The following is a 27,286-nucleotide window of genomic DNA, read 5'->3' as shown; positions in this document are numbered from 1 at the left end:
CGAAAGAAAAACATAACTTGGGCACAAACTCAAAGAGAATTCCTGGAAGAGATGAGGCAAGAGTTAAAAAAGAAGAAAGAACTTAAAAAACCTTTTTTATAAATGCAATGAGAATGTTTGAGGAAAAAATTGGAAAAGAAATTACAACTATGGAAGAAAGAATTAAAAAGGGAATTGGCAGCTTGGCACAAAAGCAAAAACCTTGCCCAAGCAACAAACTCCCTGAAAATTTGAATGGACAAAATAGAAGACAATGATTCCCCGAGGCAACAAGAAATATCAAAATAAAGTGAAAAGGCTGAAAAAAAAGAGAAGAAAATGTAAGTTGTCTCAAAGCAAAAGCGACTGATCTGGAAAACAAATATTGGAGAAAAAATTTAAGAATCATTGGGCTGTCTGAATGCCATTGCTGAAAAAAAAAAAAGAGCCTAGGCATCTTACTTCAAGAAATCTTAAAAGAAAACTCCAGAACTCTTAGATCCAGAGAGTACAGTGTAAATAAAAAGAATCCACCAGTCATCTCCTGAAACTTCAAAAGTATCAAGAATACCATAACCAAAATTCAGAGCTTCCAGGTCAAAGAAAAAATACTGAAAGCAGTCAGAAAGAAAAAATTCAAATACTAAGGAGCCATGGTTATTATCACACATGATTTAGCAGCCACTACTTTAAACAAATGGAGAACTTGGAATACAATATTCCAGAAGGCAAAGGATATGGGCTTACAGCCCAAAATAGCTTACCCAGAAAAGTGAGTATAATTCCACAGGGGGGGAAATGGTCCTTTAATAAAATAGAAGACTTCCAAGTATTTCTGATGAAAAGACCAGAGCTATGGACAAACTCTGAAGATCAAACATAGGAGTGAAGAAAAATATATAAAAATAAACATGACTGAACAATGATAAAGGACTAAAAAACAAGAATAAAATGCTTACATTTAAATATGGGAAAGATGATGTTTGTGTCTCCTCTGAACCCTCTGAATCAGGGTTCATAGAGGGAGTACAATTAGGCAAGGCCAGGAGAAGGGTGCCTCTGTCATAGATCTTGGTTATCTTAACTAATGGAATGAGGGGAGAAGGAATACACTGTTGGGAGGGGGGAGGATGGTGTGGAAAAGAAAGTAAGATTAGGTAGAATTATCTCATATAATCAGCGATTACAAGTAGACATCTATACAAATATAGAGTGGGGTGGGGTTGTGAGAGTGGCAGACACCTGAATCTCACTCTCATCTAAACTAAACAAAAGAAGGAAGAATATAACATACATGCATACACTCAGAGTTAGATACAAAAATACATTTCATTCAATAGGGAAAAAAAGGAAAGGAGGGAAGTGAAGTAGGTGAATGGGGTGGCGGGGGAAGAGGTAGGGCAGGTTAAGGGAGGTATTAATATTTTTTTAAAAATTATCTATTTTTATTTAATATTTTTAGTTTTCAATATTGATCTCCACAAGATTTTGAGTTACAGATTTTCTCCCCATTTCTACCCTCCCCCCCACCTTAAGACAGCATAAATTCTAATTGCCCCTTTCCCCAGTCTGCCTTCCTTTCTATCATATCCCTCCCCCCCCCCACATTCCCTTTCCTCTTACTTTCTTGTAGGCCAAGATAAATTTCTATGCCCCATTGCCTGTATATCCTATTTCCGAGGTGCATGTAAAAACAACTTTTTTCTGAACATTTGTTTTTAGAACTTTGATTTCCAAATTCTCTCCCCTCTTCCCTCCCCACCCACCCTCCTTGAGAAGGCAAGCAATTCAACATAGGCCACACATGTATCATTATGCAAAACACTTCCATAATAGTCATGTTGTGAAAGACTAACTATATTTGCCTCCATCCTATCCTGTCACCTTTTATTCACTTTTCTTCCTTTTCAAGTGTTTGCTTTTGACTACCTCCTCCCCAAATCTGCCTTCCCTTCTATCATCACACCCTCTTATGCCCTTCCCGCCTACTTTCCTGTAGGCTAAGATACCCAATTGAGTGTGTATGTTATTCCCTCCTTAAGACAAATCTGATGAGAGCAAGATTCACTCATTCCCTTTTACCCGTCCCCTCTTCCCTTCCATTATAATTGCTTTTTCTTGCCGCTTTTATTTGAGATAATTTACTCCATTCTATCTCTGCCTTTCTCCTTCTCCCAATATATTCCTCTCTCACCCCTTAATTTTATTTTTTTTAGATGTCATCCCTTCATATTCAACTCACCATGTGCATTCTGTCTATATTTATGTATATTCCCTTCAACTACCCTAATACTGAGAAAGTTCTCATGAATTACAGATATCATCTTTCCATGTAGGAATGTAAACAAAATGGTTCAACTTTAGTAAGTCCCTTATAATTTCTCTTTACTGTTTACCTTTTCCTGCTTCTCTTGATCCTTGTATTTGAAAGTCAAATTTTCTATTCAACTCTGGTCTTTTCATTGAGAATGCTTGAAAGTCCTCTATTTTACTGAATATCCATATTTTGCCCTGGAGTATTATACTCAGTTTTGCTGGGTAGGTGATTCTTGGATTTAATCCTGGCTCCTTTGACCTCTGGAATATCATACTCCAAGCCCTTTGATCCTTTAATGTAGAAGTTGCTAAATCTTGTATTATCCTGATTATGTTTCCACAATACTCAAATTGTTTCTTTCTGGCTGCTTGCAACATTTTCTCCTTGACCTGGGAACTCTGGAATTTGGCTGCAGTATTCCTAGGAGTTTTCTTTTCGGGATCTTTTTCAAGAGACAATTGGTGGATTCTTTCCATTTCTATTTTACCCTCTGGTTCTAGAATATCAGGGCAGTTGTTCTTGATAATTTCTTGAAAGATGATGTCTAGGCTCTTTTTTTGATCATGGCTTTCAGGTAGACCAATAATTTTTAAATTATCTCTCCTGGATCTATTCTCCAGGTCAGTGGTTTTTCCAATGAGATACTTCACATTGTCTTCCATTTTTTCATTCTTTTGGTTCTGTTTTATAATTTCTTGATTTCTCATAAAGTCACTAGTTTCCACTTGCTCCAATCTAATTTTTAAGGTGGTATTTTCTTCGGTGGTCTTTTGGACCTCATTTTCCATTTGGCTAATTCTGCCTTTTAAGGCACTCTTCTCATTGGCTTTTTGGAGCTCTTTTGCCATTTGAGTTAGTCTATTTTTTAAGGTGTTGTTTTCTTCAGCATTTTGAGAGGTTTCCTTTAGCAAGGTGTTGACTTGTTTTTCAGGATTTTCCTGCATCACTCTCATTTCTCATCCCAATTTTTCCTCTACTTCTCTTACTTGCTTTTCCAAATCCTTTGTGAGCTCTTCCATGGCCTGAGACCAATTTGTATTTTTCTTGGAAGCTTTTGATGTAGAATCTTTGACTCTGCTGACTTCTTCTGGCTGTATGTTTTGATCTTCTTTGTCACCAAAGAATGATTCTATAGTCTGAGTCCTTTTACACTGCTTGCTCATTTTCCCAGAGAATTACTTGACTTTTGAGCTTTTGGTCAGGTATGACTGCTTTCAGAGTGGAGAGTGCTTTGTCCCAAGCTTTAGGGGTTTTGCGCTGCTGTTTTCAGAGCTACTACTATTCTGAGGTGGTATGATGCTCCTCTCCTAGTCTGTGCTCTGGTCTGTAAGTGCAGGCACTCCTTTCTGCCAGGTAACTACCAGGAGGACGCCCTGTCCACAGACACTACAAAGCTCTGTCACACCACCGCTTTTCCTCCCCCAAGAACTGCCAACCAGGACCATGACCCAGATCCAAGCAGGGCAAAGCAAAAGAACCCTGCCTCAGCACCAGCAAAGCAATCTCTGCACTCCTGCTCTGATCAGCCACCTGATTCCTCCCACTGTGTGGGTCTGGGGCTGGAAGCAGCCGCCGCACTGCTGCTGTTGCTGCTGTTGCAGTTGCCACTGCAGCTGGACTGCATATTTCTCTCACCCAGATCCAGAAGTTTTCCCACTAACCTGCTCAGCTGCCTTTGGCATTTGTGGGTTGAGAAGTCTGGTAACTGCCACAGTTCAGTAATCCAGGGCCCTGAGGCCTGCTCCACCTGGTCTATTCCACACCTGGTCTGTCCTGGTGCAGCCCACACTGGGTTGTGCTCCACTCCCAGCACAATGCAACAGACCCTTCCCAGTGACTATCCAGGCTGTCTTGGTCTGGAAACTTGTTTCCCTTTGTTATTTTGTGGGTTCTATATCTCTAGAATTTGTTTAGACTCATTTTTTACAGGTATTTGGAGGGATTTGGAGGAGAGCTTAGGCAAGTCCCCTGTTTTCAAGCCACCATCTTGGCTCCAACCCTGGGAGGTATTAATCTTAAGGAAAAGAAATTCTAAGAAAGTACAAAAATATTTGTAGCTCTTTTTGAGGTAGCAAAGAATGGGGGTCTGCAGGATGCCCCCATAAATTGGGAAATTGGATCAAAAAATTATCATTACAAGTGTGATGCTGAACTCTCATCACTGTAATGACCAACCAAGATTCCAGAGAACTAATGATAAAACATGCTACCTGCACCCTGATAAAAAGGTAAAGAACTCAGAATGCAGAAAAAGAAATTATTTTGGACATGGCCCATGTGGAAATTTGTTTTGACTGACTATACATGTTTGTAATGGGTTTTGTTTTTCTTTAACTTTGGGGGGATTAGAGGAGGGACTGGGGAAGAGCAGTGGTGGAAGAAAGATAAGAAGGCAGATCTTGACTAATTCAAACAAAATATGTCATACTCATTTAGAGAACTCCTAGACTAGGAAACTGCCTGTACCAATGCTGGTCAACACTTTCTTTGTAACTGATGGTAAAGGTATGAAACATGAGGCCCATGCGCCAAATGTGGTCTACAATACTCCTGAGTGTGGCCTGAACCAGACTGAGAGATATTTAACAAAATAAATGAAAATACATTGAGACACAGATAATATTACATATTAAAGCAAAGCCAATACGTGGCCCACAGGGATCCTTATGTACAGTTTGTTGTTGTTTAGCTGTTTTTCAGTCCTGTTCTAATTTTTGTGACTCCTTTTGGAGTTTTCTTGGCAAAGATACTGGAGTGGTTTGCCATTTCCTTCTCCAGCTCATTAAGTGACTTGCTTAGGGTCACACAGTTAGTAAGTGTCTGAGGCCAGGTTTGAAACTCAGGAAGACAAGTGTTCCTGATTCCAGGCCCAGCGCTCTATCTACTATTCAACCCATCTGCCCTATGTGTAGTTTAGTATCCTCTGCTGCTGTTTGAGTTTGACACCATTAACTTATAGTATTAAAGGGAGGTCCATGTTAAGCCCAAGGTCACATAGCCCATGAGTGTCAACGGCAGGACAGTATAAAGTATGGAGAACAGTGAGAATGCATAAATAGGCAACGTGTACATTTCTTTCACAGCTAAGTAACTGGTATCTCTGTTCAAGTGCAGGCAGGTAGCTCTGCCTTCTAGAAGGTAGAGGAGCTCACGAAATCTCTCACTACTGACCATGGTAGCAAGGAGAATATGAAAAACTGAAGCTCTTCTTCATATGAAAAGGAAGAGGGAAAAAGAAAAAGGATCTGAAAAGGTAGAAGGGAACATTGGCATGCTAGGAGGCTGAAGTGCTGAAGAATGAGACACAGAGAAGAAAAGAAGGACCACTGAACACCTGGAGCTAAGAGGAAGGTGCTGGACCCTCAGAGGAGGAAGCAAGTGCTTGTTTTTCAAGGAATGATGATGTGGATTGATGGCAAGGTTGGGGAACCTGCAGCTTCGAGGCCACATGTGGCCTTCTAGGTCCTAGGGTGCAGCCTTTTGATTGAGTCCAAGTTTTATAGAACAAATCCTTCTATTAAGGGGATTTGTTCTATTAAGTTTGGATTCAGTCAAAGGGCTGCACTTGAGGACCTAGAGGGCCACCTGTGGCCTTCCCCACCCCTGCAAGCTATCAGGTGGTATAGCAGAGGTATTCTGTACAAACAGAAGAAACAAGGGGTAATGACTAAAAAATTCCTTGTTAAAAGAATAATGAGGCAAATATTTGTTGTTCTGAAAACAGTAGAAGTTTTTAAAAAATAATGTTGTACCTATAGTAGGCACTTTTGATTCATTAATTCATTCATGTTTTCCTTCATCATTCATTTTTTCTTACCAGGACACATATCCAGACCATGACAGAGAACTTTCTAAGGATTAATAAAACAGATAATTACTGCCCACTTTCTGGTTAATGCTGTCAAAAAGAATCTAGAAATGATTTCTAGGTTTATGAAAGTGAAAGAAATAAACATCCTATATATACAATAAAATTCACAGGAGCAAGCACTTTTTGTGTAGCAAATATTAAACTGTGGTCAGTGAATAGAAATGTCTAAAATTAAGAATTCACAGAACACAAAATTCAAGAAACGAGATAGAAATAAAACCCTTGGCCTCAGATAGCTATACTCAAGTACATAAAGCATGGGCTATTATAAGCAAGGTAAATTAGAGATACTAACATTGAGAAGCAAATTTGGCTTTCCACATTTCAGTCAGTCAGTCAATAAACATTTACTAAGTACCTACTATGTGCCAGGCACTGTGCTTAGTGCTAGGGATACAAAGAAAGGTAAAGGACAATCCTTGCCCTTGAGATCACCATCTAATGGGGGAAACAAGATGTAAACACCTATGCACAAACAAGCTATATACAGGATAATGGAGATGACTCACAGAGGGAAAGTACTAGAATTAAGAGAAGTTGGGAAAGCCTTCCTATAGAAGGTGGGATTTTAGCAGGGACTTCAAGGATGTCAGGGAAGCCAAGAGGCAGAGACAAGGAAAAAGACCATTCTATGAACGAAGGACAGACAGTGAAAATGCTATGAGTCAGAAGATGGAATGTTTTGTTCAAGGAAGAGCAAGATGGCCAGTGTCACTGGATTAAAGAGTATGTGGGGGGCGGGGCAGGGAGGCAGGCTATTGTAGGGTGGTGTAAAGCATAAGACTAGACAGGTAGGAGGGGGTAGGTTACAAAGGACTTTGAACACCAGAGGATTTCATATTTGATCCTGGAGATGACAGGGGAGACATGGTTGAATCTGAGCTTTAGGAAAATCACTGCGTCTGAATGGAGGATGGACAGAAGTAGGGACAAACTTGAGGCAGGCAGACCCACCAGCAGGCTATGGCAACCTGTACCAGAATGGTGGCGGTGTCCAAGGAGAGAAGGGGGCATATTCCAGAGATGGTGCAAAGGTGAAATTGACAAGCCTTGGCAATAGCTCAGATATGGGAGAGATACGGGAGGGGGTGAGAGACAGTGAGGAATCTAGGATGACTCATACGTTGTGAGCCTAGGAGACTGGGAGGATGATGTTACCCTCTACTATAGTAATAGGGAAGGTGGGGCAGGGGGGTAGGGTTTAGTGGGAAAGATAATGAGTTTGAGTTTGAACATGTTGAGTTTAAGATGTCTCCTAGACATCCAGTTCAAGAGGTCTGAAAAGCAGCTGGAGATATGATTGGAGGTCAACCGAGAGACAGGAGCAGGAAAGGTTGATTTGATAATCATTGGCACAGAAATGGCAATTAAATCTATGGGAGTTGATGAGATCACCATGTGAAGCAATATAGGACAAGAGAAGAGAGCCCAGGAGAGAATCCTAAGGGACACCTATCATTAGAGGGCATGATCTGGGTGAGGATCTAGCAAAGGACAGAGGAATGGTCAAATCGTAGAAGGAGAACCAGGAGAGAGTGGTGCCCCAAAAACCCAGAGAGAAGAGAGTGATCAACAGTGTCAAAGGCTGCAGAGAGGTCAAGAGGAATAAGGATTGAGAAAAGGCCATTGGCTTTGGCAACTAAGAGACTATTAGTAAATTTAGAGTAAGCAGTTTCATTGTAATGATAAGTCTAGAAGCCAGATTGTAAGGGGTCAAGAAGAGAGGCAGAAGGTAAGTCACGAAATGTTTGGGGAAGGATGAAAAGGTTTGGAAGAATCCCCGTGGAGAGTAGGACAGTGAGTTGATAAAGGAGGCAGAGCAGGATTACTTACTGCCTAGCAGCAGTAAGGTCCAGTTGAGGTTGTGTAACATAAGTTTGTAGTGGTCCCAGTGAGAGTGGTCGCATGATTTTTTCCACCTTCATTCATCAGCACATGTATAGGAAAGCATCATATAGTGGGAGTGATCCAAGGCTGGGACTTGGCTGGGCATAATTAGCAATATAAGGGGACAAGAGATTCAAGAGAGGAGGACAGTATAAAGTTGAAATGGTTCACCAAGAAGTCAAAGAGAAGAAAAGAGGAAAGTGGCTAGAGCAGAAAAGATGGCCTGGGAGAGATTTAGGGGTCAAAGAACTGGAATTTATAACGCAGATAAAGAATAGGGTTTTGTAAGAGAAGGGCAAAGGGAGTGGTGAAAAGCCAATAGATTATGGCTGGATAAAAGAATTTCAGAATTCTTGAACGTGGAGGTGGTACATTTGTAGGGGATAATAAGATCGAGTGTATGGCCATCTTTGTGTGTGGCTGAGGTGGAGTGGAGGAGTAGTTCATAGGAGGTAAGCAGGATGAGGAACTAAGTGGTGAGGGAGAATCAATATGATAGTTGGGGAGAAGTGCAAAATTATAAGTTAGGTATTGAGCTCAGTGAGGAAGGAAGGGGAGTCACTTATGGGTCTGTAGACAACAGCTATCAGGATTTTGATTAGGTGGCAGATATGAACAGTATGAACTTCAAAGGAAGAGAGGTTGCTGAGTGATAGAGGAGGGCAGAGAACCTTGAAGCGGTAATGCGGAGCAAGGCAAGCTGAGGGTTGTGTGAAGATGCAACTAGTACTGGAGAGGGTGGCTGGAGAGGACACATCATCATGGTGAAGCCCGGGTTCAGTAAGCGTTAGTAGAACAGGCGCTCCCAGAGGGTGCAGTGGGAGGGCTGGGAGGAGTTAGGGTGAAACTTTGAGGTGGTAGGACTGAAGGGATGAGAATGAGGAAATCAGGTGATAAGGCTGAGGAATGGGATTTGGATACTGATGATCTACATGAGTTTGGAATTACTGGGATGCAAAGGAAATGACTATGTTTGAGAATGTTCCTTGTTGAAGGGAGGATGCCACAAAGGAAGAGATGGAAGGCCTGAAGGTGAAGGAAGGACTGTTCTTTATACAGAAGGGTCTGAAGAGCTAGCAAAGGAATACAGAAAAGGAGCAGTCAGAGAGGTAGAAGGACCACCAGGGGAGAATGCTTTCCCAAAAACCTAGAGAGAAGAGAGCATTAGAGAGAAGAAGGCGAGCAACAGTGTTAAAGACTATAGTGAGGTCAAGGAATATGGGGATGAAAAGAGACATCACGTTTGACAACTGAGCATTGGTTAACTTTGGAGAAAGTGGCTTTGGTTGATTTGGTAAGGCTGGACTATAGTTTTAGAAGAGGAAAGCAGAAGGGTAGAACAGCTTTATATGGTAAAAAAGATATGCTCATCTAAAAAAAATCCTGAAGCAGAAGGAAAATAGAAATGGTAGAAAAAATCTGGATGAAAATCAACAGAGGAAGTATTAGAGGCAATACTGCCAGAGTACAATGCAAACCGCCTGAAGAGAAAGAAAAAATGGATGAGGAGAATTTGTGAAACAGACTATAGATCTGGCAGGACATAATGATGAGGAAATTGAGGCTTCAGTTATATGAACATCTCTTTCTGCCCACAGCAAAGCAGCTAATAATTACTTAACTTACTTTAATTATAATTTTGTCCTTCAAAAAGTGGAAGATAGAAGCTTCTATTCTGGATCTGAGAACGAACTTAGTTGCTATGACAGAAATGAAGTAACTGATCCTTCTTAAACTTTATGATACAGCAAAGTATTTCTGTAATATGTTGAAAGCTGGGAGTAGTCCGACATATTTTAGGGAAGCAGAGTAAAAGATGTCCAGAAAAAGAAAAGGCAGAATTTCATGACCTAAAATTCTACAGGACACTTGGGCTCCCACAAAATAGAAAGCTCTCAAGAATGAAATTCTGTGCTTCCAGCTAAAGGTGGTCATGTTTAGAGTAGATAGATAAGCATAGTTCTCCCACTTTTACACTTTTATTCCAGCTTTAATCTAAAAAAGAGCACCAAGATGAACAATGGTGAAGACATTTGAAGAACAGTATCAGTAAGCTCCTTAATCCAGTGCCTAAAAGGGCAGTCAGAAATTGTGGACAAGGGAATAGGGAACCTACCAGATGAGCTAGCCATAGCATAGGTAAGAGGCCAGAAATTCAAGGCAGTGACTTAAGGTGTTATTAAGCATTTATTATAATCCTTCTTGACTGACAGGGGAAGGAAGAAGGCCCAGAGAAGAATGATAATGGAAGTAGCTTAACCGAGGATAGCTAACACCAGAGCTCTGACCAGCCACACTGAAGCCTAGCAACACTGAATGCAGACTCACCGAGAAAAGTGGAAGCCAGGAGCAAGAATCTAGGAAAGAAAAGTCAGGATCATTCAAGAGTGTAGGAAGAGTCAGAGCCTGGCCTTGGTACAAAGTTCCAACGCAGGAAATGAGGCTAAAGATATGGATAATCAGAGATAGTGAACACTATATGAAATAACATTATGGATCAGAAAACACCCAAGAGACAAACCCAGAAATAGAGAGTAACTTCACAACTGCAAACAGAGGCTCAAGTGAAAAAATGACTTTGTAACAAGGATGGAAGAAGTACCTGGAAGAAAAAAAAATGGAATTATAGATGAAATAAGAGCTCTAGAGAAAAGAATCAGAAGGAGGAATAAGCAGTTTAAAATACAAGAAAGAAAACCATGTCCACATAACAGACTCTACAAAAATCAGAATGGACCACACAGAACTCAATAATTCCTCTAGGCAAGAAATAGAAAAAAAAATCAAGCAACTAAAAAAATAGAAAAATATGTAAGATGTCTACTATTAAAAAGAAATTACCTGCAAAATAGATCAAGGAGAGAAAATTTAAGAATTATCACATTTCTTTAAAACCATGCCCATAAGCATATTATATTTCGAGAAATCATAAGTAAAAATTGCCCAGGTAAAACAAGCTATTTATAAAGTACTTAGCACAGTGCCTGGCACAAAGCACCATATAAATCATCGTTATTATTACTGTCTTTATTTATTAGGACCAGAGGCCAAAGTTAAAAAATAAAGAATCAACTGGTTACCTCTTGAAAGAAATCTAAATGAAAACTTTCATGAATGTCATGGACAAAAAACAGAGCTTCCAGGTAAAAAATAAAATACTGCAATCTGCAATAGCAGTCAATCAATCAATCAATGCTATAAAGAAAGAATTTAAGTACTAAGGAACTCTAGTCAGGATAAGAGTTAGAAGCAACAAGAAAGAGGAGGGGAAGGAATAGTCACAAGTGAAACAAACATCAACTTTAAAGGGCAGATAATAAAGGGAGGATCAAAAGGGGGAAAAAAGTGTGAGAACTAGTAACGGAGTCATGGCAGGGAAAGAGGAGAAGGGCCAGTGGAGTGGAAGCAGACAGCTTCAATTACAGATCTCAAGTGTTGAACACATTGCTTCACTTTTATCACATTCTTCTATGTAAAGAAGGGGGGAGGAAAGAGGGAAGTATATAAGAAGATATGTTAAAAGGAAATATATAATTAACCATTATAACCATGAATATGAATGTAACGAATTTACCTACAGAATGGAAGATAACAAAATTGTCAGTCAGTAAACATTTATTAAGTACCTACTGTGTGCCAGGCACTGTGCTAAGCAATAAGGACACCAAAAGCAGCAAAAGACAGTCCCTGTCCTCAAGGAGCTTACAGTCTAATGAGGGAGACAACAAGCAAACAAATATGTACAAACAAGCTACATACAAGATAAATAGGAAATAATTAAAATGAGCAAAGGTGGTAGAATTCAGAGGGGTTGAAAAAGGCTTCCTGTAGAAGATGCTATTTGAGTTGGGACTTAAAGAAAGCCAGGAAAGTAAGCAGGCAAAGATGAAGAGGGAAAGCATCCCAGGCATGGGAGACAATCAGAGAAAATGCCCAGGGCCAAGAAATAAGAGTATGTTGTTCATGAAATAACAAGGGGCCAAGGGTACTGGATAGAAGAGTACATGTTGGGAAATAAAGTGCAAGGTATAATATATGAGAAAACAGAATCCAACAACATTTTGTTTACGTTTAAAACAAATATTCACAGAATTAAAACGAGAAGCTACAGTTGAAATAATTATGCTTCAGATAACTAAAAAAAGCAGTGGTAACACTCATATTCTCAGCAAAGCAATGTTAAAAACCCAGTCTTAGCCCTAGTCCCCAACCTGCCTCAGATTGGCACCTGGTGGGTATAATGAATCACTACACCAAAGTGAGCCCTGAAATGAAAAAGACTAGAGAACCCTTAGGAAAGTAGTTGCCTGAAGATCGAATATTGCCAGCTGGAGGAGGCCTTACATGTTTATCTGATTCACTTATAGGCAACACGGGCTGCCCTTGAACATTTGTTCACAAAAGCCAGATTTTGTAAATTGGAAGCAATAAATGAGGATTTTCTATAGCCAGGCCATTTTGATGCCACATACCATTTAAGATAGCATTAAAAAAAAAGATAGAAAAATTTCATATCTGCTTTATCAGGTTTCTGCAAGAATCAGGCAAGGCTGGCTTTCTAAAGTGACTTCTCTGCTTACCTAATTCTGAAAACAGAATTAGGAAGGTGTTCTGTTTTAAAAAGTTAGGGGTTCTCAATTAATTATACCCTACTGATTGTCTGAAGAAGCTCCCATCTCCTTACAAACTGAAGGCCTTAGTGGCTACTAGAGCTAAGTTCTTAGGCAGCGCTTCTCCTGCCTAGAAGCAGTCAATTCAGGATTGCACAAATATACTCCTAAATGCCAAACATAGGGTGGGTCTCTGTCAGTTCAAGCAAAACCATTCAATGTTGCTCTCCCAGGCAGTCCACATCCAAGCGACAGGAGGAATTAAGTACTTGATTATTAAAACGTATGTTCAGGAAAGAGACTGATGGCTACTAGGACAGAACCCACGTTAGGAAATACCAGGAGAAGAGACTGGAGGTAGGAGGGGGCTTGGCCCTGGCGCCTTCCATGATTCCCTCAGTGCCCCAGTATCCAGTCTTTTTGAGATTCAGATTGTTAGGAGTGAGGCAGTCAAGGTTCCCAAACATGCTTGGTTCTTACTATTAGATAAATGAAGGCTCAGAGGCTCTATGCTCAGATGGCAGTTTACTGAGCAGAAAATGGTATTCAGATTTTGAGGGTCAAATAGATATTAGATATCTCTAAATCATACTTATTAGACCCCTGAAGGAGTCTAATATCCGTTACGTAGCTACTTTAAAGGAATTCAGGTGACTAAATCCCTAGGAACTACACTTGGGTGAAACATGTAACCTCCATGGAAGCGGGAGATTTTGCAGAAACTACCACATTAGGGACAAAGACCACTGCTGGGATAGAGGTGGGATCAGGGGTATACACCCCTATCATAGCTGTCAATCAGCTCAAATGCACTGTGGGGATGGATTTGCTGGGTTCATGGTACCGTGGTTCCAGTTCGGTTAGCCAAGCCAATACAGAAGGGAAAGCTTATGGAAACCCCCCTATCCTTTGCATCATTAACACTAAGCTATACTGCAATCCCCAGGGACAATGCTGACTAGGACATAGCAGACCATGTAACAGCAGGTTTCTCATCCCCCTACAACAATCCTAATGGCTAATGTGGAAAGCAGACAAGAGTGGGTGGCCTTATTAGGAGGTAAACAGTGTGCAGTCCTTCTAAAAGTTGCTGGCATAGTGGCAGTTACTGAGACTGTCAGCCAGTCCCTAGGTGACTGGTATAATGTCATTAACTTGGCAAACACTTTTTCCTCTGTCTCTATCACCTAGAGCAGTCAAGAACAATCCGCTTTTACCTTGGCGGGGACTAAATAGACTTTTACAGTACTCACCCAGGAGTTCCTAAATTCTCTCCCACACTGTCCACTATAATTTAGAGAGCAAGCCCCTTTTACTCTGGTTCCTCTCCATCATTATAATGATGATGTGCTAGGTGAATATTCCTCTGCAACTACTCCCACTGCCATTTGTGAAGTCGTTCCTCATCTTTGCTCTTGTGGATGGAAAATCGAGCAAGCCTCAGAAGACAGAGGAGCCCTCCAGGTTGGTAAAATTTGGGGAACGCCATGCAGGGGCACACCTAGCCCACATTCACTTCTGTTTAGGGTACATTCCAGGCCTTGGCTACCATGTCACACAAAAAGGAGAACTAACACCTAAGACTTTTTAGGTTTTAGTAGACCCATGTTCTCCATTCCTTCATTCCTTGCCCTTCCCCTCATTTATAAGATCATCAGAAAATTTTCCAACTTCATTTGGGGTCCTAAACAGTCCTCTGCCCTAGAGGATATTAAGGAAACTGTTCAGCATGCCCTTCCCCTGGGTCCCCATGATCAAAAAGGCCTCAAAATCCTGAAAGCTGGTGCCTCAATTTACAATCAAAATGGAGCCTGTGGTAGATCCTTGTAGGAGCTCAAACTGATAGCTCCTGGGTTTCTAGAGTCACTCTTTCCTGAGGTTGCCTACCTTTGAGAGGTACCTCTTTAATGCTGTTGGGTATCCAATATGCTACGTGACATTGGTAACCAGGAAATGTCTAATCTATGGATATTTTATTTTGTTCTGCCTAGATATTCTCATACTATAGAAGGTTATGTAAGACACTGGCTCTAATAGGATTGGCAGAACCCAGGAAGTCTCCACTGTCAAATACAAATGATATGTTCAAGAATGTGATAAAACCAAACCCAAAGAGTCCAGCTTCTGGGTTAAGAATTCACTATTTCACAAAAACTGCTAGGAAAATTGGAAAATAGGGTGTCAGAAACTGGGCATAAACCAGTATCTTACACTGTATACCAGAATAAAGTCAAAATGGGTTCATGATTTAGAAATAAAGGCTGATACTATAAGCAATTTGGGAAAGCAAGGAACAGTTTACCTGTCAGATTTATGGGAAAGGAAAGAATTCATGACCCAACAAGAGATAGAGAGTGTTACAAAATGCAAAATGGATAATTTTAATTATGTTAAATTGAAAAGTTTTTGTATAAATAAAGCCAATGCAACAAATGATCAGGAGGGAAGCAGAAAATTGGGAGAAAATCTTAATAACCAATGTCTCTAATAAAAGGTCTCATATCTAAAATATACAGGGAACTGAGCCAAATTTATAGGAATACAAGTCATTCACCAGTTCAGAAATGGTAAAAGGATATGAACAGGCATTTTTCACAGGAAGAAATCAAAGACATCTATAGTCATATGGAAAAATGCTCTACATCACTATTGATTTAGAGAAATGCAAATCAAAACAACTCTTAGGTACCACATCTCCCCTATCAGATTGGCCAACACGATAAAACAGGAATATGATAAATGCTGGAGAGGACATGAGAAAATTGGAACATTGTTACATTGCTGGTGGAGCTGTGAACTGATCTAGCCATTCTGGACAGCAATTTAGAACTATGCCCAAAGGGCTATAAAAATAGGCATACCCGTTGACCCAGGAATAACACTTCTAGGGCTATATCCCAAAGAGATCACCCAAGTGGGAAAGGGACACATATGTGCAAAAATATTTATAGAAGGTTTTTTTGTGGTAGCAAGCGTTGGAAATCAAGGGGATGTCCATCAATTGGGGAATGGCTAAACAAACTGTGGTATATTAATGTAATGGAATACTACTGTGCTGTAAGAAATAAGGAGCAGATGGACTTCATAATAACCTGGAAAGACATATATGATCTGATGCTGAGTGAGGGGAGCAGAACCAGGAGATCATTATACACTATTACAGTGCTACTATTGCCAGGCACTGTACTAAGTGCTGGGAATACAAATTCAAACAGATAAGACACTGTCTGGCCTCGAGGAGCTTACATTTTAATGAAGGAAGGAAAAACATCAAAACATAAAGGGGAACTGGAAAGTGTGTGTGTGATGTGGGGGTTTGGGGGTATGGGGTTGTACCTGAGCAGGAACATGGTAGGAGTCTGCCAAGCTAGGAGTAAAGTGAGCAAGGCTGGGGCCCCTCATATGGTATCTGTATCTGTAAGGACTAACTTTGATAGACTTGACTCCTCTCATCAATGCAAGGTTCAAAGACAGCTCCAAAAGACTCATGATGGAAAAAGCTACGCACATGCAGAGAAAAAATTATGGAGTCTGAATGCAGATCGAGGTAAACTTTTTGCTCTCTCTTTTTTTTTCCCCTTCTTTTTCTGGGTTTGTTTCTCCTTTCTCATGATTCATTCCATTGGTTATAATTCTTCTTTACAAGTGGACTATTACGTAAATAAGTTCAGTGTAAAGGTATGCGTAGAACCTACACTGGATTACAATGCCATCTTGGGGGGAGGAAGGAGGGGAGAGGGAGGGAGAGAAAATTTGGAACCCCAAAACTTGTGGAACTGAGTGTTATAAACTAAAAATTTTAAAAAATTATTATTTAAAAAAAAGAATATGACAAAACCAAGCCCATGAGCATCAGCACCCTCCACAAAATAGTTGCTAATTGAGAACTTATTCCTGAGAATGATGTCTTTATCAAGTCCTTTTCTTTATCACTATCAGCTCTAGCCACTTGTGGATGCCTCCTTATGAAGATCTGGACACTTCAGACCTTCCCAGTGAGACTGGCTCCTCCGGTTCTTTATTACACTCCTGATCCCACCTCTGTTACACAACCTAGTTTCTAGCTGAGTTCCTAAGAAATAGTTCTCCTAGTGGGAAGATTCTAGCTCACCTAAATAGCCTATGAGGCTACCCTATTTGAAAATGGGGAGGGAGCAAGTTGTCAATTACAAGGATTATTGGGCTCTTACTATAGGCCTCATAAATGGCTAGACTATGTAGGAGGCCTCCCCTATGGGAGTAAGAACTCCGTTGATGAAGCCTACAGCTTAGGTAGTTGGGTGGGTCAATGTCGGCATTAAAACCTACCCCTGCCCCTGCCATATTGCTACAGGGGAATAGAATTATGCTCTGAAAAACCTCACTCTCACCACTGCCTTCTCTCATTTGGTGAGTCTCTGTTTTATCCATGGAGGCAGGGCTCAAGGATCGTATCATTCCTTTATCCTGTGATGAAGTACCCTCAATATAACCTGGCTGGCAGCTTTCTTGGCCCTTGCTCTGCCACCGGGATAGTCACACCCACTGGAGGATTCATATGGTCTAGGACTGGCAAGTGTTTTATATCAGGTGACAGTTTTTATTTTGCCCTTCCTACTGATACCTTCTCAGGGAACCACATACATATTTCATCTATAGAGCTATGCAAGATTGGGCTGAATCACACAAAGTAACCTGGCCGTCTCATTTGCCTAATCATCCTTAGGCAAAAGGCTTTATTGAACACAGGAATGGACTTTTTAAAAGACCAACTTAAGTTACTGGCCATTTGCCAAATGGACTGGCTTTTTTTGCAGTAGTAGTTTTAATTCTCCATCATCACCAGCTGATTTAAAGGGAGTGTCTCTCGAGCCCTTCACCTCCTTAATTATAGCCGTAGGGACAAAAGGAAAAGTGATGATGGTATATTATTGCTCACCCTAATCCCAGCATAACCACAAGGCAATGATTTCATCTCTAGCCCTGCTTTACCGGGAGCTGTGGAGCAAACACAAAAAGCACCAAATGCAGACAATTTACTCCCAGGATATTTCCCTCAACTACACCTTTTCCTTTCCCTTGAAAGCCAAGAAGGACTTGAGAGTGGAGAAAAGTGCATGATAGATCCTGACTACAGAGACTTAGGCAGCTTAGCTGTGAGGGAGCCAAAAAAAAGTTAAATGTACGCTATTTAAGAAGACAGAGAAATGCATGATTGTTAAAATTTTACAAGTAAGTTTTGGGCAGCTGAAAAATGTACCTTTGTGGGACACCTTTTCCAATAATATCAGCTAAATGTGACAATCAGCTACTATAATATAGTTACTACATGAGACAGCTGATTTTAAGTTTTCACTCAATACAATAAGAATATGCTTTGCCTTATGAACTCCTGCAAATGACAGCTATAATCATCCTTTTAAAAAAATGTAGCAAATGAGTCCTCATTCGTTATTTTTAAAACTACTCTTAGAATATAATTCCTACTTCATTTGTCATTTTTCTCTTATGGGTTCTTTTCCATTATCCTAAAACTAGATTCTTAACCAATCTGAGAATTTTATATATGGTAAAACACAAACATTCATAAACTCTGGAATTTAAAATAAAAGGTTTTAGAATAAGAGAAATTACTCTATGTGTTTACATACATTTGTCTTACATGAGACATTATGGGGGGAGATTGGACCTGTAATTTCATCAGTGCTGGGAACTCCACCAGAGGAATTCTTCTGACATGTGGCCTGATACCTTCTCTGCAACTTAATAGTCTTTGAGAGTTGCCTGGGGCACTGAGACATTAAATGATTTTCTAGCCAGTCTGTGTCTGAGGCAGGATTTGAACCAAGGCCTTCTTGACCCCAAGGCTAGATCTCCATACATTATGTCATTTTGCCTCTTACATACACAAAAAATAAGTGTTCCTAATACAAGAAACAGAAAACTACAAACTTTGTTTCTGATTTAGTCTTTATCAAAACTAAAAACTATTCAATAATATCACTTCATTGTAAAGCAGCTTTCCACCATCAATACTTCCCTTAAGTTAAGAGAAAGTAATCATCAAAAATAAAGACATTTATTTATATAGAGTCTGTTCAAGTCTCTTATTTATATGAGCAACTGCTTTAAAAGCATGTGCTCTGGACTGTCATGGCTGCTCTTCAAAGTGCCAGACTGCATGAACTGAAATTTCATCAGCAATATTTTCCAATTAACATTTATCACAGAGACTACTTACATGAAATTCAATCTAATTTAATACTAATCACTGTAGCACTGCTTAAATCCTTGGACATTCCACTCACACCTGTCAAAAATCAAACCAACCTCCAAATCCTTCCATGAGAAACCTACCTGTGAATTTTGTATCCTAATGGTTCCAGGTGACAATGCCTGTGTCACAACTTGGCCTTGTGGAGTGACTACTGTAACAGGCTGATATACTGTGCCACCTTAAAAAGGAAAAAAAATATTAAGTTTGTACCTTTATAAGATTTGCTTTGCTACTGTCTAAATACCTATTTGCAACACAAAGCAGCATTTTTATATTGATCAATATTAATATATCAGCAAATTGCTAAGTAATGGATCATGTAAAAATTAAAATTAAATTAAAATCAAATAATTTAACAAAATTATTTATTGAGTATCTACTATAGGTAGAAGGTTAAACCCTGATCATTTGACTTTTCCCACAGAAAATCCACGAAACACCTTTTTCCCACCTGTTTCATAATTCCTTTAAAATACAAAATATTTCAAATATTCAACTATCACAAACTGAAAACTGAGAAGTTTGGAGTCAAGTCTTGTTTCTCATGTGACTTTATAAATAAAACCCTGCACAACATGAGTCCTCCCTGGGAAATTCTACTTTCCTGTACATTTTAGAAGCTGAAGTGAGTTGCCTAAGACTACACAGCCAGTAAGAAGCAGAGCTAAGACGGGAATGAAATCTAACTCTGAAAACAGGGCTCTTTTTACTGTCTCCAACTGGCTGAGGAAACGAAGATGCCTGCCTATCTTGCCAATGACTAGAGGGACTCTCGATAAATTGTTTTCCTATATGATCATGATTAGTCTCCCAAAGTCTTTCTTTTATTTAACTTCTTTTTCTACATATTCTGCCTTTATTATCTCTAGGAATAAGTGCTGCTGCAATAAAGCAAGTCTCAAAAAAGGCCTATGGCTATCAGTCAACCTACTGAATATTTTATTTTTATTTATTTATTTTTTAAACAACCTACTGAATATAAAAGTAGAAAAGTACAATCACTATAATCCTGGATGAAGGAGTAATCAACACTTCAAATGTAATCAATACTTCAAATATTTGAAATAGAATAGAAAAGTTGGCCTTTCTGAATCTATTCTGGCTGTGCTATTAAAACATTCGTTGTATTCTTAATGTTAGAATCATGCATTTTAATTTAACTGTATTTTCTACGAAGTGGCAGCAACTCATTTCATATTTGAATTCCAGATGATATCAATACAATAATACAGATAGATCTTTATTTTTAAACTAGACTCGCTATTTCACTGGTATAAGGAACTACTAATAAGGGAACTCCATCTGTCAATGTAGAACTGCAACTCAACTGTTTGGTGGCTCTGAAAGACTGACTTTCCCAAAGTCACAAAGCCAGAAAATAAGAGGGAAGATTGAACTCGAGTCTTCTTGACTCTGAAATGAGCTTGTTATACTGTTCCTCTAGCAACTAAATTATTTGAAAATGGTGGATAGTTTCTGCTATATAATATTTTTGAGAATTACCAAAACTTTAAGGATTTTCAGGCTTTGATTACTTGAAAAAATCATTTTGCATAAAGTATGCTTGATAGACAACAAGTACAAGAGTCAAGCACTCATTTCAGTTATGCTGCATGTGGAACCAGCAAATGAAGGGCTACTAATGAAAAAAAATTCATGTTATTTCTTAGTTATATAATATTAAAAACACCCAATCAAATGAAAGAAAACTGATTCATTTTTTCTCAGTGTCATACCTGCCACTGTTGCCATAGTTACATTTCCTTGTTGCAATGCTGACGCTGGCACCACTATCCCTTGGGGACTGAGCGTGCCTGTGATGGCACTTTGAATTTGCTAAAAGTTATGAGGTAAAAATGGAATTATTATTCAAGAAAAATAAGGTTGAATGATTGAAAAGACAGCACATTCATATCATTAACAATGCAAAGAGGTATTTATTAAAGCAAGCACTAATAAACACTAATAAAGCAAATAACATAAACATCACTGCACAAACACAGATTCAAAATTTACTGATCATGAAATATAGTAGCCAATACTACATTAGTTTTAAAAAGCACTTATTTTTGCAACAATTGAAAGATAATTGTTAATCTGAAAATAGACTGAACTACCTTCACTTAGGTTTTAAAAAGCAATGAGGATTGCTATACATATGTATATACGCAAAAATATATAAATTCCTTTTCTGATGTAGCCATCATTCACATTACTTTAGGGCCCCATCCTTGCCTCCATTCTCCCTACTTAACACCCTCCCTCCAAAGTCTTGGGGTATTTCTGAAAAGCAAATCTACCTTCAATATAAAAAGATTTGCTGCCACTCTACTACTGAGGATAGTCTAAAATGAAAAACAATCCAAAAGAATCCTAAAAATGTTCTGAGCAATCTCCCTAAATGCAATAAGTGAATGGGCCTCTAAAGGTGCAAACATTTAAAAAGTCAGCACTCTAAAACATTCCTTTTAGCTCGTTTTAAAAGTTATTTGCAGTGTCATCACTCTTCACATCCTTGAGATGCTGTCAGTACAAGGGATTTAAATACCAAACAGAAAAATCAAGGCTAAACCATCACAAGAACAAAACATCATCTTGGTCACGTAAAAGGTGAAACATGGTTAGTCTTACACGCCAATCATAAGATGTTTGAATATACCCTATTCAAAGAGACTGGATTAATACTAGTTATGGACTAATAAGGTACAAAGAATATATATTCTTGACAGGGAAACAAAATCATAGGAGTAGTCACACACTGAAAAAACACAAAAACCAAAAAATATGTAGCACCATAAAAAAGTCATAACAAAAGTTGCCCTAGATATTTGTCTGGTGAATTGAATTTTAAAAATTAAAATGAAAACTTAGTTGACTAAATCTGAAACTTAATTTTAATGTAAATCTTAACTTTAATCTCCTTTACTATGTTTTAAATATATAATAACCATCAGTGTGCTAAATGCCTGGCTCTGGGTCATCATGTTAAAAAATATTAGGGCCATATACTTCTTAATAAATCATTTTAGTAGTAGTGGCTATTGCTACCATTTTCCAGAGTGTAGAGATTTTTGTGGACTAAAGTCATATAATAAAAAGAGCTTAATAACTTTTCTTCTGATAAAACTAATTTTCAAACAGTAGATGTAGCTTAAGCTATTAAGAATTAGCTTACCCTTTGACCCAGCAATGCCACTTCTAGGGCTGTATCCCAAAGAGATCATACAAATGGGAAAAGGACCCACGTGTACAAAAGTATTTACAGCAGCTCTTTTTGTGAAATTGAGGGGATGTCCATTAACTGGGGAATGGCTGAACAAGTTGTGGTACATGAATGTAATGGAATACTATCATGCTATAAGAAATGAAGAGCAGGCACACTTCAGAAAAACCTGGAGACACATATGAACTGATGCTGAGTGAGAACAGCAGAACCAGGAGAACACTGAACAGCAACAGCCACATTGTACGATGACTAACTTTCATAGACTTGGTTCTTCTTAGCAATGCAAGGTTCTAAGATAACTCCAAAAGGCTCATGATGGAAAATGCTATCCACATCCAGAGAAAGAATTATGGAGTCTGAATGAGGATCGAAGCACACTATTTGCTCTCTCTGCTTTTTGTTTTGTTTTGTTTCTACTTTCTCATGATTCATTCTATTAGTTATAATTCTCCTTTACAACATGACTAATATGATAATATGTTTAATATGAATGTATATGTAGACCCTATATCAGAATGCATGCCATCTTGGGGAGGGAGAAAATTTAAAACTCAAAAGCTTGTGGAACTGAATGTTCTAAACTAAAAATAAGTAAATTAATAAAAAATTTTTATTTTTTATTTTTTTTCTTTTATTTTTAAATTTTTTTAATTTTTATTTTTAGTTTACAACACACGGTTCTACATAATTTTGAGTTCCAGATTTTCTCCTCTCCCTCCCCAAGACAGCATGGAATCTCATATAACTACCACGTATAACTTCACATTGAATTAATTTATACACTAGTCAAGTTGTGGAGAAGAATTATGACCAATGGAGTGAATCATGAGAAAGAAGAAATAGAACCAAAAAAAAAAAAAAAACAAACTCAAAAACAAAAACAAAAGAGAAGAAAAAAATGCGAGCATGAAGTGTGCCTCAATCTGCATTCAAACTTCATAGTTCTTTCTCTGGATGTAGATAGCATTCTCCATCGTGAGTCCCTTGGAGTTGTCCTTGCACCTTGTGTTGCTGAGAAGAGCGAAGTTTGTCAGGGTTAGTCCTCACGGAATCCATATATCTGTGGTTGTGTACAATGTTCTCCTGGCTCTGCTCCGCTCACTCAGCATTATGTCGTGTAGGTTTTTCCAGGTTGTTATGAAGTCTGTATCATCCCCATTTCTTATGGTACAATAGTATTCCATTACCTTCATATACCACAGCTTGGTATATGAAAATGGTAGGGCAGAAACTGGGCATAGACCAATACCTTACACCATATACCAAAATAAAGTCAAAATGGGTTCATGATTTAGGAGTAAAGGCTGATACTATAGGTAATTTGGGAGAGCAAGGAATAGTTTACTTATCAGATTTATGGAAAAGAAAAGAATTCATGACCCAACAAGAGTTAGAGAGCATTACAAAATGCAAAATGGATTATTTTGATTATGTTAAATTGAAAGGTTTTTGTACAAAAAAAGCCAATGCAACAAAAATCAGGAGGGAAGCAGTAAATTGGGAGAAAATCTTTACAACTAGTATCTCTGATAAAGGCCTCATTTCTAAAATATACAGGGAACTGAGCCAAATATATAGGAATACAAGCCATTCCCCAATTGAGAAATGGTCAAAGGATATGAACAGGCAGTTTTCAGAGGAAGAAATTAAAGCTATCTATAGGCATATGACAAAATGCTCTGGATCACTACTGATTAGAGAAATGCAAATCAAAACAACTCTTAGATACCACATCTCTCCTGTCAGATTGGCTAAAATAACAAAACAGGAAAATGATAAATGCTGGAAAGGATGTGGGAAAATTGGAACACTGTTACATTGCTGGTGGAGTTGTGAGATGATCCAGCCATTTTGGAGAGTAATTTGGAACTACGCCCAAAGGGCCACAGGAATGTTCATACCCTTTGACCCAGCAATACCACTTCTAGGGTTGTATCCCAAAGAAATCACACAAGTGGGAAAAGGACCCAATATGCACAAAAATATTTATAGCGGCTCTTTTTGTGGTAGCCAAGAATTGGAAATCAAAGGGATGCCCATCAATTGGGGAATGGCTGAATAAAAAATTTTTTAAAAGAGTTAGCTTATCAGTTAATATTTTAATGACCTTTTCCTTACTAATATCTAGTGGTCCTAACATAAAGACATTTGAGATCCAGGATCCTAAGTACTAATGTCATGCTATGCAGGCTCATTGAAAGTCCCCAGACATCTATCTGAGGTGTAGATTTGGACCAGAAAAAGCCCAGAAGAACCATTTCATATATTAGAGAGAATCCATTTCTAGCCTAGAGATTGAGGGACTACGTAATGTCAGAAAAGTTTCTGAGACTCTCCAGAAATTCTGAACTGCTCAAGAGGAATCCTTAGAATTGAATCCAGTCAACCAGAAGCCCTCTACAATGGCTCAGAATGCCTCAAAAAGTCCAAAAATTATCCTTCCAGCCCCAGGGCTGGCAAGGATTCCCTATTTGAAAGACACTGTCTCAGGATATTACAAAGGCAGTCTGTGGCCTTTGTGGAGAGTTTGTGGAGAGCTCTTAGTCTGCACAACCAGAATGACACTGCTAAACTTACTTGTATCTATAATGATATACTTGTATCTATAATAATATACTTGTATCTATGACATACGAATGATACAGCAGCTATGGAAGAAAAACAGCAAGTAAAGTGGTATTCTCTGATAAAATCTACTACTTGTTAACTTGGAGTTTTCAGCAGATATAAAGTCTTTTCATCAGAAATCATGGCAAAGCCTTATCTAGAATGCTTGAGGAATAAAGTATCCTGAATAATGGAAAGTTCCATATTATTATATACACACAGACACAGACAGACACACACATACACACACACACAACAACAACAATAACAACAACTAATCCTTTCCTAGATGATTTAAAGTCATCATTATAACCAATTATTGCTATAAATTGGGACATGAAGATGAATTTCTATCAGCACTAAGGCATAAACTAGAGTGTTTTTTTTTCATGTCCTAAATCCCAAGCCTCAGTTGAATTTCTTGTCTTTTGCTTTGAGTGTAAAATGTAAACCTTGAATGACATCTAGTGCCCTGTTTCTTCCAGGCTACCTTTTAGCTTCTAGGCTAAAGAAGCCTTTTGCCTAAGTTGTTTCTTTGTCCTTAACATCACTATAGATTCCTATGTACTTTAGAGATCTTTAGTCTATCAATACCACTATAATTCTTATCATTTCAAATCCATCTCAGCTGTTTGACTTTAAAAGATCACCATCTGGCCGACAACTGCTACTTTAAAAGTTGTCCCTTTTTTCCTGACATATAAACATTCACATGCTTTGTTGTCAAGAATATTCAAACAAGCTATTAAGGCTATGAGACACATCTTTGTAACCAATGCTGCATTATCAGTGAATTAATCTACTTTTTTCTTTCAAAAAGAAGTCTTCCATTATGAACTTAGAAAGACAGCAATATCACAAGTAAATAAACCACAAAGATTCTTCCTATATCACATCTAAGTGGTACGAGTTAATTTGAAATCCCATTAAAATTAGCTTTAACTGTACCTGGGGTTGCACAGGGGAATAAGGACTTCCTGGTTCTCCACTCAACAGAGTTTCACTGTTCATTTTAGTTTTCAGACAAGCAATATAGCGACTGCAGAAATCTTTACAGAGTTCATTAACCTTTTCAAGCTCGAGTAAATGTATACGTAGAACCTGTATTGCTTTTACCATCTACAAGCAAAAAAAATTCAGAACTATAGGTTAGAGGATCACAATCTTAATGTTGGAAGGACCTTAGAGGTCATCTAGTTCAATCTCTTCATTTTGCATACAAATCAGGAAATTGAAGCCTAGAGAGGTTAAGGGACTTGCCTAGGGTAATACTGGTAATAAAGGGCAGAAGGAGGATGACTGAAATGCAGCACATTATTTTCCCTGTACTATACTCCTATCTCAGTAAGAGCACTCACCGCAAAGCCAGAAAACCTGGGTCTGAATGCTGGCCTTGTGGCTTGCAAGAAGATTGACTATGAGGAAGTCACAATGACTCTACCCTTGTTTCCTCATCTGTAGAGCAGGAATAATAAAACTTCCAGTACAGTAAGTACTAGCTCATTATAAGTATCAGTCAATTAACAAATGTTACAAAGCCCCTACTGTTTGGCTAGGGGAAGCTAGATGGTGCAGGCGGACAGAGCACCAGTCCTGAAATCAGGAAAACTCATCTTCCTGAATTCAAATCTGACCTCAGATACTTACTGGTCATGTGACCCTGGGCAAGTCACTTAACCCTGTTTGCCTCAGTTTACTCATCTGTAAAATGAGCTGGAACAGGAAATGGCAAACCATTCCAGGATTGTTGCCAAGAAAATCCCAAACGGGGTCATGGAGAGTCAGACAGATTGAACAACAACAACAAAGGAATATGTTATTAGAAAACATAATTTGACCCTTCAACTTACATATTTTATTGGATAGAAACAATGATGGAATAGTATTATGCTATGAGAAATAATGAGTAGGATGCTTTCAGAAAAACCTGGAAAGACTTACATGAACTGATGGAAAGTGAAATGAGCAAAACCAAAACATTGGATATACTAACAGCAATGTGAATGACTTAGCTATTCTGATCAATACAATGATCCAAGACAATTCTCAATGACTCATGATGAAAAATGCTGTCCACCTCCAGAAAAAGAACTAATGGAGTCTAAATGCAGATTCAAGCACACTATTTTTCACTTAATTTTTTTGTGAGACTTTTGGTCTGTGTTTTCTTTTACAACATAACTAATATGGAAATGTTCTGCATGATTGCACATGTATAAACATAACAAATTGCTTACTGTCCTAGGGAGGGGGGAGGAGAGGAAGGGAGGAAGAGAATTTGGAACCCAAAATTTTTTTAAAATCCATGTCAAAACTGTTTTTATATAATTGGGGAAAAATAAAGTATTATTCAAAAAAATAAAAGAAGACATACGAGTGATGTGAAGAGGGAACTCTTGGTGAAAGGCCTCAACTTTTTTAGCCAAGTATGAGGAAAGGTCTTCAACTGAAAGGGTTGGGGTTGGTTGTGCCATGGCATGCTTGAAGAGGGATGAGGTTTGGAAAAGTCACTGTGGTGAGTGGAATAATAAGC

General features: G+C 38.6%; 1 protein-coding gene across 1 annotated transcript in view; it reads right to left on the bottom strand.

The window, feature by feature from the left end:
- The window catches only part of PKNOX1 (PBX/knotted 1 homeobox 1), a 195,615-nt gene that overhangs the window by 46,304 nt on the left and 122,025 nt on the right, over window positions 1–27,286 (bottom strand). Inside the window, exons 6-8 of the mRNA XM_036744889.1 lie at window positions 25,702–25,872; window positions 20,657–20,756; window positions 19,001–19,098 (exon numbers count right to left, since the gene is read on the bottom strand). Coding sequence (XP_036600784.1) covers window positions 19,001–19,098; window positions 20,657–20,756; window positions 25,702–25,872 — 369 coding nt within the window. The remainder of the gene's footprint in view (window positions 1–19,000; window positions 19,099–20,656; window positions 20,757–25,701; window positions 25,873–27,286) is intronic.

The sequence above is a fragment of the Trichosurus vulpecula genome, chromosome 2 (assembly GCF_011100635.1).
Source record: "Trichosurus vulpecula isolate mTriVul1 chromosome 2, mTriVul1.pri, whole genome shotgun sequence".
Lineage (NCBI taxonomy): Eukaryota > Metazoa > Chordata > Mammalia > Diprotodontia > Phalangeridae > Trichosurus > Trichosurus vulpecula.
Note: the sequence above shows the minus strand (reverse complement) of the source record. Positions and strands in the feature narration are given on the sequence as shown.